At 46.9% G+C, this 21,606-nt stretch overlaps 1 protein-coding gene across 2 annotated transcripts; it reads left to right on the forward strand.

Moving 5' to 3' along the window:
- The first annotated feature begins 3,315 nt into the window (after positions 1-3,315).
- On the forward strand, positions 3,316-20,912 carry DHRS7B (dehydrogenase/reductase 7B). 2 transcript variants are annotated; one of them, XM_079952939.1, is made up of 7 exons: positions 3,316-3,444; positions 11,099-11,271; positions 15,147-15,262; positions 16,321-16,531; positions 18,052-18,144; positions 19,812-19,964; positions 20,284-20,912. In XM_079952939.1, exons 1-7 carry the CDS (start codon positions 3,425-3,427, stop codon positions 20,487-20,489), a joined length of 972 nt encoding a protein of 323 aa, XP_079809065.1. In that variant the 5' UTR covers positions 3,316-3,424; the 3' UTR covers positions 20,490-20,912. The 2 variants fall into 2 exon arrangements, with proteins under 2 accessions (XP_079809065.1, XP_079809064.1); XM_079952938.1 differs by lacking the exon at positions 3,316-3,444 and adding an exon at positions 8,442-8,464.
- Positions 20,913-21,606: the final 694 nt, after the last annotated feature.

The raw sequence follows: 21,606 nt of genomic DNA on the forward strand, positions 1-21,606 counted from the left end.
GTATCTATTTATCTACTTGCACTAGTGTGCTTTTGAACTGCTAGGTTGGCAGAATCTGAGACAGAACAATGGGAACTCACCCCGTCGCACAGATTCGAACTGCCGACCTTCCGATCAGCAATCCCAAGACGCTCAATGATTTAGGCGGAGAGAGCATGATTGGTCCAAGGTCACCCAGTGAGCATCATGGCTGTGCAGGGATTGATCCCGAGTCTACCCACTCTTAGCCCAACAGCTCTAACCACTACACCATCATACTGCTTGAGAGCAGCCAACCCACTTGAGGGATTTTAGGTACTGGGTGATTTATGCCCTGCATATTTTGCTTTGCTTTAGCAGAGTTTCCAGTTCTAATTGTGAATGTTGTTAAAACTAGAGGTTTGCTCCTGAGTCAGTGCAAGTCCCAAGGCAGCTATGAGCACCAGGCCAGCTGCCATATGGAGCATCCAGCTGGGGGTGGGAGGAATGCCCTGGGGGAGCTGCAGTTTCAACTTTACAGACAGGCAGGTGGCGGTGCTGGGCTGACAGCAGTTATCTGATGCCAAGCAAGGCTGAGCAGCAGATGTGACGCTGGTGACCATGAGAGGTGGGATATCAGGTCATGCAGTGATCTGACAGAACTGCACGATGGGGAATAGAATCTTTACTATAGGACTGTATTCTGCTCATTCCTGTGAAGGGCTCGGGTGTGGGGGGCTCTTAATGTTTCTGTGGACCATTATTGGTGATTCAGATAATTAGTCCAATGTTCAGAGAATTTTATTGAAGTGAGAATTGAGTGGGTGGAGTGATATGAAGGGTGTAAAGAGATTTGTATCTGACCTTTCATCCAAGGAGTTTAAAGAGGCATACATGGTTCTACTTCTGCATTTTATTCTCCAAGATTAAGGAAAAGGAAACTGACAGGCACTGCCACCCACTGAACTGTTGTTAAGTAGGAAGGCAGGCAGGGCAGACTGAGGTTAGTGGGGCAACCTCATTTGTCCTGATTGGCTAGCTTTCACTGGGTCATGGGCCCCTTACCTTTTATAATGCTCCCTGCCTGGAAGCTGGGATAGCTCAGTCAGTAGAGCATGAGAGTCTTAATCTGACGGTCATGGGTTTGAGCCCCATGTTGGGCAAAAGATTGCTGCATTGTGGTCCCTTCCAATGCTATGATTCTATAATGCTCCCTGCTTGAGCTGCTGTCCTTAGAAGGTTGCAAAGGGTCATGATATGGATAAAATTTGGGGGAAAGGGAACATGGCTTGTTTATTTTATTTATTTTTGTTCATTTACATCCCACTTCATATTTCAACAGAAATCCCTACCATTTACAAACAAAAATGAATGAATATAAGGTTGTTGTTTAGTCGTTTAGTCGTGTCCGACTCTTCGTGACCCCATGGACCAGAGAACGCCAGGCACTCCTGTCCTCCACTGCCCCCCGCAGCTTGGTCAGACTCATGCTGGTGACCTCGAAAACACTATCCAACCATCTCGTCCTCTGTCGCCCCCTTCTCCTTGTGCCCTCCATCTTTCCCAACATCAGGGTCTTCTCCAGGGAGTCTTCTCTTCTCATGAGGTGGCCAAAGTACTGGAGCCTCAGCTTCACAATCTGTCCTTCCAGTGAGCACTCAGGGCTGATTTCCTTCAGAATGGAGAGGTTTGATCTTCTTGCAGTCCATGGGACTCTATACAATACAAATTCCACATTTGGAACCAAACTTTACTACTAACAATTGTCATAGGAATTCCACAGTTTAAACCACGTGATTAAGTATCTCTAAAAAACAAACATAAGAATTATATAATATTAATTATTATTATCAATTTAATTTCTATGCCGCTTTTCATCTGAGGACCACAGGGTGGATTACAATATAAAATCACAAAAAATATACCGTACTAACTATAGTAACAAACAAAGACAATAAACCTCCACAGTTTAAAAGGTCATATGGATTGTTTAATTAGTCAATTAGTAGAAAATTGCAGGAGTAAATCCTACACAAATCTGGAGCAGAGTCCCTAAGACAATTGGATGGAGCCTTGTATGCCTTGTTCCGGAAACTTCTGCAGCCAAGAGGGTGCCAAACAAATTGCTTTCCTTTGGACTACATCAGTAAGGCTGGGAGTAGGGTCCTCTCTTCTGGTCAGCCCAGGACCCACACACACAGTGCCCAGTCTTGCACCCTGGGGAAGTCACTTCAGTGCTGCTAATGCAGCAGTTTGACCTCACCCCCAAAGGCACACTCCATTGCCTCTTGAGACAGACAGATGCCAACAACAACAAAGCAAACTGCAACATTTGTGTCATTTGCAGAAGACTGCTGTAAGTACAGTGGTACCTCGGGTTAAGAACTTAATTCGTTCTGGAGGTCCGTTCTTAACCTGAGGTACCACTTTAGCTCATGGGGCCTCCTGCTGCCGCCACGCGATTTCTGTTCTCATCCTCCAAACTCTTCTTCTTCTTCTTCTTCAAAGTTCTTAACCCCAGGTACTATTTCTGGGTTAGCAGAGTCTGAAGCGTCTGTAACCCAAGGTACCACTGTACTGTAAGGTCTTTGAATGGAATGTAGTTTAAGATCGTATTATACAAAACGTCAGAATATAGCAAGAGGCATCAAAATGTGACCGGATTACATCATAAAAACATGATTAATATTACGAAAACACAAAATACAACCATCAACATCATTCAACTACCCAACAACCCTAGACAATACTGATCAAACCACACACACACCCCACACACAGAGCCAGTGGAGTGCAGTGGTTGGAATGCTGGGCTAGGATCTTGGGAGATGCTCGGTTCAAATTCTCACTCACCCATGAAATTTGCTGGGTGACCTTGGTCCAGTCACAATCTCTCTGCCTAACCTACCTCACAGGGTTGTTGTGAGGATAAAATTCGGTGGGGGCATATTGGCTGCCTCCAGTTACTTGAATTTTATTATTGATTTTGGTTGGTTGTTTTTTTTAAAAAAGCAACTGCATCTGCACACACAGACACACAAAAGGATTACAGTATGTACTATACTGTACTAATTTAAGTCTGGATCCTACGGAGCGCTATTGGGTGGCCATGAAGAACCACTCAGTGGGGATCTGCCCCATCTAAGGAGTGATGCCAATTTGCGCCTAATAAGCTCAGCTGCCCCCCCCCCCAAACCTCCCTCTTAGAAGATTCTTTCCCCTGTCTTCGAGGCGGAACTCTATATGCGGAGCCTCTGTTTCCGGCAGGGAAGCTAAACACGGGGGGACCTTCCATGGCTTCTCCCGTTTGTGTTCTCTTTTTTTTGTATATTATAATTTATTGACCTCGTCCCTCCGCGCGCTTGCTTCCTATTGGCCGCTTTCCCTTGCCAGTCCCCGCCTTCCGCCTGCGTTTTGATTGGGCGGGCGGAGCAAAGGTGGTGGAGCTGCTTCCGGGTGCGTCGTTATGGTGACTGTGGTTGCCAGGTAGTGAGCTGAAGGTGGAAGCGAGGCGTGCGTGCGCGCGCGGGGTGGGGGTGGGGGTGGGGGTGGGGGTGGGGGTTTCGCTTTCTGGGCCCCGTTCGGTCAATACGGGAGGGGGGGGTCCTCATAGGCGTCGGTCCCGCTGGGGTGGGATGTCATGTCGAGGTCCGAGGGCGTCCGGGTTCAAAGTCCCAAACAGGCCTGCAGCTCCCGCCGCTGCCTCTCAGCCCGGCCTACCTCACAGGGTTGTTGGGAGAGGAGGGAAGGGAAGGAGCCTGCATGCTGCTTTGTGGAGGAAGGGTGGGATAAACACAGCAAGGGATAAGGGGCCACTGAGGCTCCCCTAGTCGCAGGGCCGGATTTAGATTTGATGAGGCCCTAAGCTACTGACGCAGGTGGCGCTGTGGGTTAAAGCCTCAGCGCCTAGGACTTGCCGATCGAAAGGTCGGCGGTTCGAATCCCTGCGGCGGGGTGCGCACCCGCTGCTCGGTCCCAGCGCCTGCCAACCTAGCAGTTCGAAAGCACCTCCGGGTGCAAGTAGATAAATAGGGACCGCTTACCAGCGGGAAGGTAAACGGCGTTTCCGTGTGCGGCTCTGGCTCTGGCTCTGGCCAGAGCAGCGATGTCGCGCTGGCCACGTGACCCGGAAGTGTCTCCGGACAGTGCTGGCCCCTGGCCTCTTGAGTGAGATGGGCGCACAACCCCAGAGTCTGTCAAGACTGGCCCGTATGGGCAGGGGTACCTTTACCTTTACCTTTAAGCTACTGAAGGTAATGGGGCCCTTTATATGTCCAGCTGTCCTTTGTCAACAACAAATTGTCACTGTTTTTTGTGTTGAATATATGTTATATGGTAATTTATGGACCTAATAGGTATCTAAAGCCATTTGCACATAACAAAATATGTATTTTATCAAAGTAATTGTTGAACTGAAATATAATTAAGAAGTATATTAATAGTGGAACATTAATTTGACCAAACTGCGGGAGGCAGTGGAAGACAGGCGTGCTCTGGTCCATGGGGTCACGAAGAGTCGGACACAACTAAATGACTAAACAACAACAACAAATATTAATAGTGAAAAATTTGGGGGCCCCCCAAGAGAGTGGGGCCCTAAGCTGTAGCTTGTTTAGCTCAGGTATGGGCAAACTCGGCCCTCCACATGTTTTGGGACTACAACTCCCACCATCCCTAGCTAACAGGAAAAGTAGTCAGGGGTGATGGGAATTGTAGTCCCAAAAACATCTGGAGGGAGGGCCGAGTTTGCCTATGCCTGGTTAGCTTATACGTAAATCCGGCACTGCCTAGTTGTATGTCGAAGCAGCGGTGAAAGTGGCCACCCACCTAGGGCACTGGAGGGCTGCTAGCCCTTACCACGAGGCACCATGGAGTTGCGCAGAATATGGGAAAGGTGGTGATGGGGGACTTGGGATGTTGGGGGGACACATTGCACCCATATAGAACTGTAGAGTTGGAAGGGACCACGGGGGTAATCTAGCCCAACCCCCTGCAATGCAGGAAATCTTTGCCCAACTTGGAGATTCAGACCTTCAGCTCCTGAGATTAACAGTCTCATGCTCTAGCGACTGAGCTATGCCGGTAATCTCTCAGGCCTTTGGCTAATCAGATAACTAATGGCCTTTTGAACTGGGTGGTGCTGGTTTTTTGTTTGTTGCTGTGTTGTGTATTTCTGTGTTTCTATACCGTAAACCACCTCCTGATCCTTGAATGCAGAATGCGTAGAAATGCAATAAATAAGAATAATATTTAAGGAGAAGTGGGAAGAAAGACCCACAAGCAAGTGTGCCAAAGTGTTTCTGAACTCTTTGCAGCTTTACAACCTTGCCCGTGTGGTTTGAACTACAACTTGGGGCTGCCTGTATGTTTTCAAGCTTTTTTTTGGTAACCTTGGCAGTGCAATCCTATACATTTTGTGGCAGTCAATCCAGTGGGGCCTACTCCCAGGAAAATGTAAGCTTAGTTGTTATAACAATCCTCATTTTAAATTCTGTAGATTCTAGTGTGATTTTCTGCACAAATCTATTGATTCTGTGGTAGACAGTTAAATCCTGATGTGTATTGTGGTTCTGGTAGGATGTGCTGTGTTGGTAGGTACTGTTTTAACAGGATAGGGATTAGACAACTGTGACACTGAAGAATCAAAAATAAGGATGAGCTAATTTGGTAATTCTCTGAATTTTAAAATACTATTTTGTTATTTAACAAGCAGGTGCTATTTTTCTAGAAAAAGAGTTGTCGGAGCTCACCATGAACGTCTCCCTTGTTCTGTTAGGATGGCAATTGTGCCCACCTGAGAGGTGCTGGAGCTGAGAAAGGGTTACTTCCGGGTTTCAGCACTTGCGCATAATCGCTAAATCACGCTTTGCACATGCGCAGAAATGCCGAATCATGACCAGCGCGTGTGCAGACGCGGCACTGCGGGTTGCGAACGCTGCGGGTGGCGAACGTGCCTCCTGCACGGATCACGTTCACAATCTGAGGTTCCACTGTATAACAAATCAAAGAAAGGCTACTGGGGAGGAGAGGAATAAGCGCCTCTGAGCTCATCTTTCCAATTCTTCTCTCTAAACTTAAATGACCTCCTCCATCTCAAATGCAGTGGAGTGTTTCTGAGCCTTGTTCTTGGAGGCCGTCCTTGATCACTTGTGCCAGTGCTGGACTAAAAGTGTAAGCTTGGCTGCCAGCCATTTCCTTTTTTAAATCTGACTACCCTCTGTCAAAACGTTTGAGACAGATATAGGGCACACTTCAGGGAAGGCAGCTCTGTGCAGAAAGGTAGGATCTGCTGTGTGCGGGTGTGCGGGGTCACACTGTGTTTTTCACACTGCGGGGGGTGACCTGACAAGGCCTTGTGGTGTTTTACACAAATAGAATAAGGCCCAAGGCTATGCTGCTTACATTTATTTTTATAACCGCACCATTTTACTCAAGGGCATTCCCCTCCCTTCTCACACACATGAGCTCAAATCAAATCCTCTTCGAACCTCTCTTGGTATTTGTTATAAGTGTCTCATTCTCTGCAAAGCAGAACAGAGAGGCAATTGTGTTTCTACATTTAGGTTTCTAATGTCTATAAGGGAGGGCTCTGCTTTGCAAACCTAATTGTAGCAAGCCACTTTAACTTTCACCTGCAAAGACTCCCTTTAAGAATGTTTTAAAGCATAGTTGATTGGTGCTAGCAGGATAAGTCCATAGCTATCATGTGCTACGTGGGACTACCTTTGAAAGTGACTCAGAAACTACAACTAATCCAGAATGTGGCAGCTAGACTAGTGACTGGAAGCAGCTGCTGGGACCATATAACACTGGATGTAAAGGATCTACATTGGCTCCCAGTATGTTTCCGAGCACAACTCAAAGTGTTGGTGCTGAGCTTTAAAGCCCTAAACAGCCTTGGCCCTGTATACCTGAATGAGCGTTTCCACCCCCATCATTCAGCCTGGACACTAAGGTCCAGCTCCAAGGGCCTTCTAGCAGTTCCCTCATTGTGAGAAGTTACAGGGAACCAGGCAGAGGGTCTTCTCAGTAGTGGCCCCTGCCCTGTGGAACTCCCTCCCATCCAATGCCAAATTTCCTAAAATAACTGAAGGCAGCCCTGTGTAGGGAAGTTTTAAAAAATGTTTAGCTGAGGCTCAGAAGACTCTGCTAGCCTCACCAAAGCAGCTTCAACAAGCCTCTGGCTGTTGAGGAGACTCCCTGCCCCCAGGAGCCTGAAGATATCCTCTTTGGGCTCTAGGGTAGGTCTTCTGAGAGAAGTGCATTCCAGGACCTTTTTTCTGGAAAAAAAGCAGAGTCCAACAACATCCGGTTCCCCCACCTCTGGGGGAATAGGTGCTGATACCTATTCTGTAGGTAGGTAAAGGTAAAAGGTCAAGGACCCCTGGACAGTTAAGTTCAGTCAAAAGCTGCTACAGTGGTACCTCAGGTTAAGAACTTAATTCGTTCTGGAGGTCCGTTCTTAACCTGAAACTGTTCTTAACCTGAGGTACCACTTTAGCTAATGGGGCCTGCCGCCGTTCTGTTCTCATCCTGAAGCAAAGATCTTAACCCGAAGTACTATTACTGGGTTAGCGGAGTCTGTAACCTGAAGCGTCTGTAACCTGAAGTGTCTGTAACCTGAGGTACCACTGTATGGGGTTGCGGCGCTCATCTTGCTTTCAGACCGAGGGAGCTGGCATTTGTCCACAGACAGCTTCCCAGGTCATGTGGCCAGCAGGACTTGACCATTTCTTGTGCAACGGGACACTGTGACAAGTGCCAGAGCACATGGAAATGCCGTTTACCTTCCCGCCACAGCAGTACCTATTTATCTACTTGCACTGACATGCTTTTGAACTGCTAGGTTAGCAGCACCTGGGACAGAGCAACGGGAGCTCACCCTGTTGGGCGGATTCGAACCGCCAACCTTCTGATCGGAAAGCCCAAGAGGCTCAGTGGTTTAGACCACAGCATACCTACAGAATAGATACGAGCACCATTTCATCAGCATTAAGTGCTACTGAGACCCAGTGATTTCATCAGGAAGAGTTCAGCATGTGCTCAAAATAGGTGGCCTTTTGAAATAGTTGAACTTTGCTGGGGAACTTTGCTTGACATCTTGTACTAATAAACCAACTCCTATCTTCCTTGTTGGTTTCTGCTGTCCTTAACCAGCTTATTCATATCCTCACATCATCCTAAAATTTAGAAAACACAACACTGTTCACTTGGTGAGGCATCCAGGAGATCTGATGTGCAACACGGTGTGAAATGGAAGTAGCTTTGTTTTATGAGTGGCAATCCCAGACTTCTTTGTGGGTTTTTAAGCTAGTTCCCAGGGTGTCCTTGTAAACAACTTTAAACAGAATGCTTCCCTTTTTTTCTTCTTTTTTTTACAATAATGTTGATTGAATACTCTCCCTGTAGAAAATTAGTTTCTAAAGCGGCGAAATGGAACTCCTTAATCTGGCACCATGTTTATTTGGGGCAAACCTTTCTCCAGAAACAAGAGACCCAGAGTGTGGTAAGGAAATTTATCTGGCTATGGATCCGGAGGCTTTTATCTCCTGGGCACAGCTGTCTAGAAGGTGGTTTGCTATTTCCCTCCTTCTTGCCTGTTTTGTGTATGTTGCTGCTCTTCTGCTTTCAATGGAGTTTGTTTCATATTTTTTTGGCATTCCCCTAAATGTGTAGATCATTGATCTATGGTAAGACTGAGAATCATCTGATTATATTTTTTTTGGACTAGTATGTATTGGTAACTCTGGTAGCGAGTACCCACAGGACTGGAGCCAAAACACGAAGAAGGTATCGGCATGCTAGGAGAACCCAAACATTTGCAGAAACACAAATAAATGTGTGGTTTTTTATTAAAAAAAACAGCTCAGTGAGATTGAGCTTTCTGAGTACCCACAAAATGTTGAGTATACAGTGGTGCCTCGCAAGACGAAATTAATCCATTCCGTGAGGCTCTTCGTATAGTGGTTTTTTCGTCTTGCAAAGCAAGCCCATTGACAGTTTAGCGGATTAGCGCTATTAGCTGTTTAGCGGCTTTTAGCGAACAGCTGTTAAGCGGCTTATCAGCGGATCAGCTGATAAGCGGCTTAGCGGCTTAGGAAAAGGGGGGGGGGAAGGAAAAAAAACCCGCAGGAACTCGCAAGATATTTTCGTCTTGTGAAGCAAGCCCATAGGGAAATTCGTTTTGCAAAGCGCCTCCAAAACGGAAAACCCTTTCATCTAGCGGGTTTTCCGTCTTGCGAGGCGTTCGTCTTGCGGGGCACCACTGTATGTTGAAAAAGAAATGGGGTGGGCAGTGGAATTCATTCATCTTTACATTTGTAGTCCGCCTTTTCTGCAAGGAGCCCAAGGCACACATAGTTCTGCTGCTTCCCATTCTGTCCTCACATCAACCCTGTGAGGTCAGTTGGGTTGCTGGTCCAAGATCACCCAGTGAGCTTCCTCCCCGAGTGGGGGATTGAATCCTGATCTCCTAGGTGTTACTCCAACACCACTTCACCGGCTCAGCATGAATGCCTTGCTTCAGCTCCTTACAGCTTTCACTAGCATGGAGTAGGGCAAAGCTGGCAGACAGAAACACTTCTGCTAGATGGTGAGGGTGTATTATAATGTTTTATTGCAGGTCCTGTGTAAATGTCATGAATCACACATGTACAGTGGTACCTCGGGTTAAGTACTTAATTTGTTCCGGAGGTACGTTCTTAACCTGAAACTGTTCTTAACCTGAAGCACCACTTTAGCTAATGGGGCCTCATGTTGCCGCCGCACTGCCGTCACGTGATTTCTGTTCTCATCCTGAAGCAAAGTTCTTAACCTGAGGTAATATTTCTGGGTTAACAGAGTCTGTAACCTGAAGCGTATGTAACCTGAAGTGTATATAACCTGAGGTACCACTGTAAGTGATATGAAATGCTCATAAAGATAAGAGGTACAGAAGTGATTTTGCTTCTCCATCCACCTTTCTCTGAAACTGCTTTAAGAAACACCATTACACCTAGCATTGTGGTATCTGGTTAGCCTCGGCCCCCTTGGAAGTCTGTTTACTTCTGTTTGGCAATGCCTGTGGTCTGTGGGTTGCTGTCCTGTTTTTTAAAGTGCGGTTGTTCTGTGTCTGGTGTCTGTTCTTCCAGATCATGATGTTCTGATGAATATGATAGACTTCTCTCTCTCTCTCTCTCTCTCTCTCTCTCTCTCTCTCTCTCACACACACACACACACACACACACACACACACACAGAAACAGAAACCAGCTGTCTTTCATTCTGCCTGGTTGCCCAGAGGTAATTCTTACTTGCCACAAGCAACCAGGCAGGTGGTTATATTTACAAGCCTGACTTAGTTGGCATGTTTGCACTTGAATATTGACTCCCTGGTACAAAGCTTGTATACAGGCGTTCCCCCACTTATGTGGGGGTTATGTTCCAGGCCCCCACGCGCATAAAGGAAATCATGTAAAGTGGGGAGCACCCATTATACGCCTTCTCTGCCACTCTCTCTTCAACCCATACCAAAAAATACTCTATTCAAAGATATCCACAACTAGAATGGAAGCTCTGGGGTTGGCAGGAGGCTAGAGGTCGTGCAGGAAAGCGGCTGTTCTTGCTGTGCAACCCCACACATCAGCTGTTAGGAGGGGAGGCTGAGCAGCATGTACAAAGCCTCCAGCCTCTTGGGGGCTCCCTCCGCCCTCACTGCTGTCCTCTTCAGGCTCTGGGGAGGGTCTCCACGAGAACTGTCCAGCTCTCTCCCGCGATTGCAGGTTTGAATTGAATTATTTAATAATTTCCTGGCGCCGCGCATATGCACGGTTGTGTGCAAATCTATCAAGCATAAGTGGGGGAATTGCCTTGACTCCCTGATACAAAGCATACTCTGTTCATTTCCATGCCTGTGATTTGAGAGAGAGGTGGAAGGCAATGTCCCAATACAAAAGAGGCCAGAAGACAATTTGCACAGCTGAGCCCAGCCCAATTGCTCCCTTGTATACTGATTTTTACATGTTGTGAAACAGGCCCTGGAGGCTGGGGAGCTGCTATGTTGGATTGAATCTGTTCTGTGTGGAAACAGGAGAGTGGAAGGTGGTTCGTGATCTGTTTGTGTAATGTGCTCTTGTTCTCTGCTTCTTTCCTGTAACTCCAGGACGAACCCTAGAAGAAAAGTGATGGATCTCACCTCTGTGATGATTCTTCCACTGCTTTTTGGCAGCCTGGGGGTTTTTGGGCTCTTCCAGCTGCTTCAGAGAATGCGTGTGAGAGCCTACCTGAAGGATGCAGTGGTGGTGATCACAGGAGCAACTTCTGGACTAGGGAAAGGTAGGTTTCTGAGACATTTGGCATGGAGATGGAGAGGAGAACAGCTTGTACAGGACAGCTTGTACATTACTCAAAATGTTTCCTCGGGAAATAGGGTGTTACTAAACTCTCATCTCACACCACGAAGGTCAAGCTTAGCCTTACAGGATCAGATTCCTTGTGAAGGAGGAGGGAACCTGAGGAGTCTTGGTTTTTTAATTTTATTCTTCAGTAGCATCTCTTAGCAAATATACAGGTTGAGCAGGTGGGAGGCAAGTCAAAACAGAACTTCTGGATTTTACAAATGTTCAAAAAATGGGGACTTGACCATTGTGCGTGTCCTCATCCCTAGATGAAACCCAAAACCTGCATTGCATCTAAACTGTTCAATTTGCTAGTTTACTCACACTCAATTTAAATATGTACCAATTCAGATTTTAGGGCTGTAACACCAGCCTGTTTTTTCCCTCTATCCTTCCCCACTTTGCTTAACCTGCCCAAGGCTTGGAAAACTCAGAAGCTCCCTCAATCTCTTGTGCCATTTTGATTGGCCTTATACAGATGTGGCCCTTTTATGTGTTTGGGAATTTTTCGTATGGGTCAACATGGCAACCTTTGCTTCTTAGTGACAATGTGGCAATCCCAAAGCAGCACCAAACTCCCCAGTATCATTTATATTACATATACGCACACACAGCAAGCAGAACACCAGAACAATAGCTGCTTCACAAAGAACACATGGCTTAAGTAAAACAATAGAGAATTCCACAAGATACAGAAACACCTCATCATTTAGCCCTTCTGGCTGGTCCTTAATGTTTCTGGGATGGAAGGTGGCTCCATCCCAGAAACATTAAGGACCAGCCAGAAGTCTGTTCCGACTTATTGCCTGCTACTTTGTTCCCCATCTCCATCGCCTTGTTAATTTATTAGAAGTGCAAGAGCATGCATTGGCAAGGGCATGAGGTGAATCAGGACCCCCCAGACTCCAGGTCTTCTTTGCTGGGCCTCAGATCCCCTGTCCTGCTTTTTGGGTAAAACTTTAATGCAAGGTTTCCTAAACTTGGGTCTCCTGCTGTTGCTGGACTACAAATCCCATCATCCCTAGCTAGCAGGACCAGTGGTCAGGGATGATGGGTGTTGTAGTCCAAAAACATCTGGAAACCCTGCTTTAATTTGGTGACTGGAAGACTAGGTGCCCTGCAAAGTGCAGTGCTGGTGAAATCCCAGCCACCTGCCAGCTTGATTTGCCCCAAGTCACTCTATACATACTTCAACTTCCATCAATCTCAGCGAGCATGGCCAATTGCCAGGGATTATGGGAGTGGTAGTTTAGCAACATCCAAAGGTTCCCCACACCTGCTATTGGTTCTATGAGTCATGGGGCCTATGAAAAGTACCTAGCAATGCCAAACCTTCCCTGGTGGGGAGGACTTTCTCAATCCATGGCATTTTCAATCACTCCCACGAGGAACCTGCCCCCATAGTTGGGTAACACCTGCCCTAACCTGTTTTTTTCCAGCTTGGAGGCAGGTCTCAGCAGGTGATTCAAACTCAGACACCCCACTCCAGTCAATTCTCCCATGAGCTGAGAACGTCCTTAAAATGGGTGGGGAAAGGGAAACAGTTATGCAGCCTTCTGTAACTTAATTCACCGGCAACTGACGCGTGGCCCCCGGTGGAGGTGCTTTCCTGTTCTCTGCAGAACAGCATTGAAATCCCTTTGGGAACAGAATGTCCTCACTTCCTTATCGTAGCTGTGTGCTTGGTCGTTGGCCCAACCACAAGCTTAGAGCGTGGGTTTCTCCTCAAGGTGCTGTGACTTCTTGGGAAGGAAGAGCTATCGTAATGCATCATAGTGTACTAGTTCATCTGTCCTACGGCTATGTCTCCAGATTTTGTTTATTTGGTTTTTCCCCCTGCCCTTTTCCTCGACAGGGACTCGAGGCGGTTAAAACTGAAACAGCTAAAAACATGGGGGTGGGGTGGGGAAAGCAACCTTTGAAAAGGAATTGAACATCAATAGAATATATAAAAAAGATTTATTAAAACACACAGATTATTGCAATAAAAATAGCACAGTACCAGCCCTTTTCTTAAAACCAGTTCCCAAAAGCCTGTTGGAACAAAAAAGGATTCACCTGCTGGCAGAAGGACAACAATGAGGGAGCCAGTCTGATTTCTCTATGAGAGTAGTTCCAAAGTCTGGGATCAGCCACCGAGAAGGGTTACTGTTGCTTGAGATACTTTTAATTAGAAACAAAAGGGATTGAGCCCTGCTTTGTTGAAAATGAGTTCCGTGCCACTGAGCTGTGCCCCCCCCCCAATATGTTTGACAGATTCGTACAGGATCCCAATGAGAACTGAAAAGGGCTCACAGTTGGACTGAACCTTGGAAACTGCCTTACACCATTGGCTTCAGTGTTGTCTGTTCTCTGTTGAAAGTGGTTTTATAGTCTCAGGGCAAGGAGGGGAATCTTTCCCAACCCAGCTGACTGGCGATTGACCCTGGGACCTTCTGCATGTAAAACATGTTCTCAATCATGAACCTGTGGTCCTTATCCAAAACAGTTCTTCTAGCTGATTTATTCATTACAGTATTTCTCTCCTTTTTTAGGAAATGGTGAATATCATCATTATTGTTGTTTATTAAATCTCTATACTGCCCTTCATCTGAAGAACACAGAGCAGTTTGCAATATGAAAACATAAAAAACCATACCCTGATAACAAACAAAAACAATAACCTCCTCAACACACACACACACCATTTAAAAGCCCATAGATGGTTTAATTAGCCAAAGGCCTGGGAGGAGTGTTTTCGCCTGGTGCTTAAAGAGATGTGGTGAGGGTGCCAGATGAGTCCCCCTGGGGAGAACATCCCACAAGCAGGGAGCCACCGCAAAGGCCTCTTCTTGTGCTGCAGCCTTCTGGGCCTGCCATGGACACCAGACCGGTCTTGTGATGCTCATGCCCAAGTAGTTTCAAGAGTGTTGAAACACTGACTGTTTTTGAGGCCGTTCAATGGTCCCACAGGTTCAAAGAGCCTTCCCCAACTTGGTCCCTCCCCTCAATGTTTTGGACCGCAATTCTCAATCAGCTCGAGGCAGCCTATCCAGTGGTCAGGGAAGATGGGAGTTGTACGAAGGAGACTCCCCCCCACATGCACATAAAGGGGAATTATGTTCTGTAGTAGCAGCGATACAGTGCAGTACTCTGGATAAAGGTCTTCTGCCAAGGAGATCAGTGTTCAAATCCCTGCTCGGCCATAAATTTTACTGGGTGCCCTTTGACAAACCAGTCTCTCTCACGGCAATTCTATTTCACTGAAATGCTGAATCTAAAATGTGATCATAGATCCATGTATGCCTTTACACAACTCAGAGTTCTGCTTTATTTAATTCACCACCTCCCCCTTTCATTTACCAGCAGAACCTTTGAATGAAGAAGTTAAATATAAAATTGGGCTGAGGCCAACAAAGTGTCAGATACGTACCAAAACACGTGTCTATAAAGAATTATGGGATCTGTGGCTATTCAGATGTTGTTGTGCTATAGGTCGCTCACCCCGTAACTGATCCAAAGTCAGCTTCATTGGCTGAGCCTGGGTTTTACAATGATTGGGAAGGGGGGCTTTAATCCATTTCCGCACAATACAGCATGCATAATTTTGTAAATTGCAATCATGTCCCCCCCCCCGCCCACTTGAGTTCTTCTTTTCCTAACCAAAGCAGTCTCTAACTTAATCCTGATCATTTGACCATTTTCTCCACTGATTCTAGATCTACCAGTATCCTTTCCGAAGTGCATTCACCCAAAAGAGCATTCCAAGTGTGGTCATAAAAGAGTTGTGTAAAGGCATTTTTTTTCTGTCCCCCTCTCTCTCTCTTTGCCAAGAATGTGCCAAAGCTTTCCATGCTGCTGGGTCAGAACTGGTGCTGTGTGGTAGGAGCAGAGAGAGACTTCAAGACCTTCTGCAGGAGCTCTCCAGTGCTGCTGGCCACCCAAAGAACGTAAGCTAGGGGGTGAGGGGGGAGGAGGAGGAGGAGAGACTGTAGGTCAGTGATGCTTTTCATGCAGGTCACAGGTTTATGGGGTTGTGGGAAGAGGAGAGGTGGAGAGAGAGAGAGAGAGAGAGAGAGAGAGAGAGAGAGTGTGGTGGAAAGGGGAAGACAGTAAAATGTCATTCTTTTACATGGTACATTTGCAGAGCTTTTGTGTCAGCATCACATACACAGGGATTTTGTTTTGCTGGCAGTGCAAGAGTCCAGAGGGTGCAGGGCATGGTTGGTTGCAATGTGTTTTGTTTCTGTGTGCTGCTGGGTCAAAAAGCCAGGGTCAGCGTCAAGGCTCAGCATCATTGAATGCTCACTGAAGCCTGTGTCCCACTGCCAATCCCTGGTGCCTCCCATCCTTGCTGCTGCTGCCGGCTGATCTGTTCTTTGAGCGAGCAAGCAAGCCAGCAAACAAACAGCAAGAGGAGCAGCAACCTCTGCAATTATTATTATTATTATTATTATTTTGAACCCCGCCCATCTGGCTGGGTTTCCCCAGCCACTCTGGGCGGCTTCCAACAAAGATTAAAAATACATTAAAATGTCACACATTAAAAACTTCCCTGAACAGGGCTACCTTCAGATGTCTTCTGCAAGCCTGGTCCTTGATAATTCTGTATTGTGTGTTAATGAGATAAGCTAACTAGGCCTGAAAGCACCTTGCCCAGGGTCCATCCCCTCCCCACCCTAAACAAAAACCAGGAAGCTGCCCTGTTTTAAGCCATATAAGCCAGTTGCTCCTTCCAAACGTGCTGGTAGCAGGGGTGCCAAGCCCTTTGCCCCCTCCCCAATATTTTTTTGGGAGGGCGTTGCCCCCAAATGTCCAGAGCATGCGTTGATTTATAAACATTTCCCTAGATCCCTGTGGCATGTATATAATGCCATTTTATCTTCCCACTATCACACTGTGAGAGAGGATAGGCTAAGAGAGTGGTTTCACCAAGGCTACCCGATGAACCTTGCAGCTGAGTAGGTTCAGATACTATTAACTGCTTTTTTCTTTTCTTTTTCAACAGCCCCATAAACACCACACTGTGGTCTTTGACCTCGCTGACATCAAAGCAGTCGTTGGCGCTGCCGCGGAGATTTTGAAGTGTGCAGGCCATGTGGACATCTTGATTAACAATGCTGGAATCAGCTACCGCGGCACAATTGTGGACACCCTGATGGAAGTGGACAGGAAAGTGATGGAAACCAATTACTTTGGCCCAATTGCTTTGACAAAAGGTACACTGTAACAGCCTCCTCCTGTGTCTTTCTGCACACATCCTAATATTTCCTGCAGTGGTTACTGTGCTCCACTTATTTAGCAGTTACACCTCTGCAATATTCTAGATTTGCTTCCTGCATTGTAGGGGGTTAGACTAGATGACCCTCGGGATTCCTTCCAACTCTACAATCCTATGATTCTATGTAGACCACTTAAGTGCTGCTCAGAGGGCTTACAGCTAGGCTTCTAAGGGCACAAGGAGTTACGTTTGTCTGGCTCTCCCTCCACCCTGGAGTTCTTCATAAGGCCTGTGGGACGTGCTTCATGTAACAGTCTTGAAAATGACCGTGGTGACACAAACCATAGGCTTACTTTCAAGCTACAATGGTCCTTGCTTGCCATTTTAATATCTTCCTGAGCTGGAGGAGAGCTTGTAGAAAAGCAAAGCGGACAGGCATCAGGCAGTCGACTTTTGGCTGCTGATCCCTTTTTCAAAGCAACTCTCCCCGCCCTTGTAGCATTTCTCTACATGGAGAAAATCCTAGAGGGCAGCAGGAAACTGAAAGAGGTCTGGGGAATTGGCTGTTACACACTACACTGGTGTGGAAAATGTAGATGCAGCCCCTCAGCATTTGCTTGGTGGAAACGTTGGCCCACTAGCTCCACTGAGTCTTACATTCCTTGCTTATAGTCTGTGTCTGCCTTTCTCAGCCCTGGGTCCCTAGATGTTTTTGGACTACAACTCTCATCCCTTAGCAACCATGGCCAGTGGACAGGAATGATGTGAATTGCAGTTTGAGAGCATCTGGGGACCAAAGGTTGAGAAAGGCTTGTCTATATAATACAGGGATACAGTAGTTTTATTTGCCACCTTCCTTACTGAGCTTCTGAGTAAGTAAAAATGGGACCCACCTGTGCCAGCTGACCCTTCTCCAATGTGCATCCTATTTTATGTTCAAGTAGATTTCTTAAGAAAAAAGGACTCGTTTCTTTCACTGAAATCAGTGGAACTTTGTTCCAAATAGAGTTTTTCAGCATCAGGGTAGGAACAATTCCTGCCTTGGATAAGAAGTAACTGCAAGGTCACCTTTTGGATCCCAGTGTGATTATTTTGCCTCTCTTCTTCAGGAAGCATTTCTACAAATATTGCAACTTCAAGGTCTGCTAGGAATCCCCAAGAAATTGTGACTAGGGTAAATTAGGCAGTTGAAATACATTTGCATAAGACACACACACACACACACACGATTCTAGGTATCAGCATAAGGAAGAAACCCTGGTCTCCCAGGATCCAAGTACACATTACCGTATTTTTCGCTCTATAACACGCACCCGACCATAACACGCACGTAGTTTTTAGAGGAGGAAAATCCGTAGGCATGCCACCCATAGGCATTCCCTCCATAACACGCACAGACATTTCCCCTTACTTTCTAGGAGGAAAAAAGTGAGTGTTATGGTGCAAAAAATACAGTATTTCTCATGGCAAGATTGTGGAGTTGCATTCTCATTCTCTCCCCCTCCCTCCTCTCTCTAGCAATTCTGCCTTCCATGATCAAGAGGAGAAAAGGCCACATTGTCGCCATCAGCAGCGTTCAAGGCAAAATTAGCATTCCTTACCGCTCGGCTTGTAAGTATTCTTCACAAGGCTTGGGAGGGGTTGGCTACTCTGGAACCACCAGCTCACCGGAAAGGGGCATCCAACACATTATAGTAGATACAGCACATATAGAGCTCAAGGGAGGGGAGCCTCAGGCCAGTGTTTCTCAAACGCAGGTCTCCTGTTCTTTGTTGGACTACAACTCCCATCATCCCTAGCTAGCAGGACCAGTGGTCAGGGATGATGGGAGTCGTAGTCCAGCAAAAGCAGGTGACTCAAGTTTCAGAAACACTGGCTTAGATGAACCTCAAACATTGGGAAGAATAGTTTCTGCTCTACCTATCTTCATCTTTGCTTGTCTCCAGAGCTGGGTGTGACTTCCACAGGGCCAGTCCTACTGCACAAATAACTCAATTTCTACGGGTGCCAGCAATGCAGGGTCCCATTTTAGTGGGGTGCTTTGGTATCTTCTACATCACCAGAAGGTAGCATACGTGTGATGGGATAATGAGCTGCTTGTCCGTAAAAGCTGAATCCCTCAGAGCTTTGCAAAGGTTTCAAAGCTCTGCCTTAACGGGAGCCCTCAAGGCATGACTCCCTCAATCGCTGGCAGAATCTGTCAGTGGGCGTTTCCGGAATTTGCGCCAACATAAGAGTTCCTTAACGGAAACTCTCCTTCGGGATTCTCGGCGTGACAGCTTCCTGCGAGGGGTAGGTATACCCAGAGGAGGTCCTGAGACCTCCCCGCTGTTCTCACTGGAAGTCTCCTGGAGCCATCCCTCCGACTGAGTTTCTCCATGAGCTCTCTCTCTCCCCCTGCTGGTTCCTTCCTCTGCATCCGAGGGTCTCCTAGCCTCCGTGAGCCCCTCCACCACCTGACTCTCCGATGGCAGTTCCCTGACAATATGTCTTGCATCGTGTGGTCCAAAATGCCCAACTTCATTCTGGATAATCACTGCCCTTGCCCAGGTATTCCTCCCCCTACATCACATTTACAATAAGAATGCAAACTTTGCCATCAAAATCTGCCTAGGTAGTTGTGCTGAATCTGATTATAGCATTCATGCTAACCTAACAGACTTGGAACTTCTCCGCATATATTGAAATCTAACCCTCCAATCCTAAAATAAGAAATTGGAAAAGGAACAGGGTAGTGCCATTGTTCGTGGCCTGTAAAAAGACACCATGCTCAAAAGCTCTTGCTTCATTTGTTTGGAATAAACTTGTTTGATTCAGCAAAGAGCACATTGGAGCTGACCTTCAATTTCCCCCTCTCTAAAACAGAAATTCTTTCACATGATTATGAAGATCCTTGCAGAGACTCATGCAAGTTTACAACTTGATTTTGAATTCTTAAAGTCCCTTTATGATATTCCCAAATTTTCCTTTAATGAGAAGCTGTTCAGCAGCTGGCATACTATTAAAGTCTACCCATCCTGGGCTGGACCAAGGGCCTGTGTGCTCCAACACTGGCAAGATGTCATTGGAAATCTTGTAAGCAGAGCAGAATCAGACATAATCGCCCTTGTTGCCTGCCCCAGCAAAAGCCTACTGCCTTGGAATAGGCTGCATTCAGTTCTGGTAGCTAATAGCTATTTACGCTGTTACACGCCTCGTGCAAAAGGCAGCTATGCATTTTGACTGGGAAGCTGCAGATTGGAAATAAACTGAAATTGTGTCACCTTCGGGGTTTTTAGATGCTGCCTCTAAGCATGCCACCCAAGCCTTCTTTGACTGCCTACGAGCAGAAGTGGAGCAGTACGACGTCGACGTCACAGTTGTGAGCCCCGGCTACATTCAGACAAATCTCTCACTTAATGCCGTAATAGCAGATGGATCCCAGTATGGAGGTGAGGACTAGCTTTGCTTGTGTAAATTATATGTATCTGTTGGCGTACAGGGAGTGCCAGTGGAGGGAAAGGGGGAAACCCAGTTTCTCAAAGTTTGGCATTGACTGAAAAGGCCCAATATAAAAACTAGCACATTTAACGAAGTTGGATAATCTTCAATGGCTTTAGTGGCCCATGTTCAGTGGTCACAGACTTGTTTGCAGAGTCTCACCTCTGCACATCTCTTGATCTATGGGCTTAATTTGTAATCTTGAGCCTCCTGGATCCACCAACAGAAAATAATCTCTAGAGGGAGGTAGTAATTTGTTGTTCTTTTCAGTAATGGACAAGTCAACTTCTGAAGGCAAGGCAGCTGCAGAGGTGGCTCAGGTGGTTCTGAGTGCTGTTGGGGAGAAGAAGAAGGAAGTGCTGGTTGCTGGCTTCATGCCTTCTCTGGCCGTGTACGTGCGAACACTCTGTCCCAGGCTCTTCTTCCACTTTATGGCATCTAGAGCCCGGAAAGAAAGGAAAGCCAAGGATTCTTAACCAATTGGAGTTCATTTTAAACCATTGGTTTAAAACCAGAAGCTACCAGCTGATGTGTCCAGGGTCTGGGGGAAGCATGAACTTCAGGATTGTTTAAGTTGCATCTCTCGCTTGCTGTGAAGAGTTGGAGCCAGGCTTGTGCTGCTTGCACATCACTGATGGCATCTGAAAAGCTGCTTTCACCACTTACAGCTTTGTTGGCTCCCTGGGACAAAGGGCTTCATCTGCAAGGAGTTAGGAACTGCACACCTCCACAGCTCCCATTCGTCTTATCTGGGCTTGTCCACAAGACAACAGGCTACCGGCAGCTTACTATGTTTACTTTCCTCTGGCCTAGGCTCTCATCAGCTGAATGTAAAATACTTATTGGGGGAGAACGAAAGACTACCATTGCCTCCAATATCATTCTCTTTAAAAACCTAAGTGGTTGCAGGCTGCTTCTTTTTGCCAGGGTGGAGAGAAGGGATGCAGGCAGCTGAAATTAAATAAGCTTGTGCTGCACATGCATTGCCCAACTGCACTTACTGCATTTTTAAAGGTAAAGGTAAAGGTACCCCTGCCCGTACGGGCCAGTCTTGACAGACTCTGGGGTTGTGCGCCCATCTCACTTAAGAGGCCAGGGGCCAGCGCTGTCCGGAGACACTTCCGGGTCACGTGGCCAGCGTGACATCGCTGCTCTGGCCAGAGCCAGAGCCGCACACGGAAACGCCGTTTACCTTCCTGCTGGTAAGCGGTCCCTATTTATCTACTTGCACCCGGAGGTGCTTTCGAACTGCTAGGTTGGCAGGCGCTGGGACCGAGCAGCGGGAGCGCACCCCGCCGCAGGGATTCGAACCGCCGACCTTTCGATCGGCAAGTCCTAGGCGCTGAGGCTTTAACCCACAGCGCCACCTGCGTCCCTCAAAAGCCACCACCTCCACTACCCTTATTCCTAGCAGCCTAGCTTGGTATTCTCACCTGGGTAGGAACTACAGGTAACTCCACTAGCACATCCAAGTATCAGAAAGCTGTTGTCCCCCCCCCCTTTACATTGGGGGGGGGGATGCTGCAGCTTACCTACCTTAGGCAGATCCGAGTTGCTAACTGCTATTAAAATAGACATGAAAGAGGAACTACA

The sequence above is a fragment of the Podarcis cretensis genome (assembly GCF_951804945.1).
Source record: "Podarcis cretensis genome assembly, chromosome: 14".
Classification (NCBI taxonomy): Eukaryota; Metazoa; Chordata; class Lepidosauria; order Squamata; family Lacertidae; genus Podarcis; species Podarcis cretensis.

Excerpts from the sequence above, each read along its gene's own strand:
- DHRS7B (XM_079952939.1), top strand. The coding sequence starts at position 3,425 with ATGGTGACTGTGGTTGCCAG. Across the intron at positions 11,272-15,146 it reads AACTTCTGGACTAGGGAAAG|AATGTGCCAAAGCTTTCCAT; the intron begins GTAGGTTTCTGA and ends CTCTTTGCCAAG. Across the intron at positions 15,263-16,320 it reads CTGCTGGCCACCCAAAGAAC|CCCCATAAACACCACACTGT; the intron begins GTAAGCTAGGGG and ends CTTTTTCAACAG.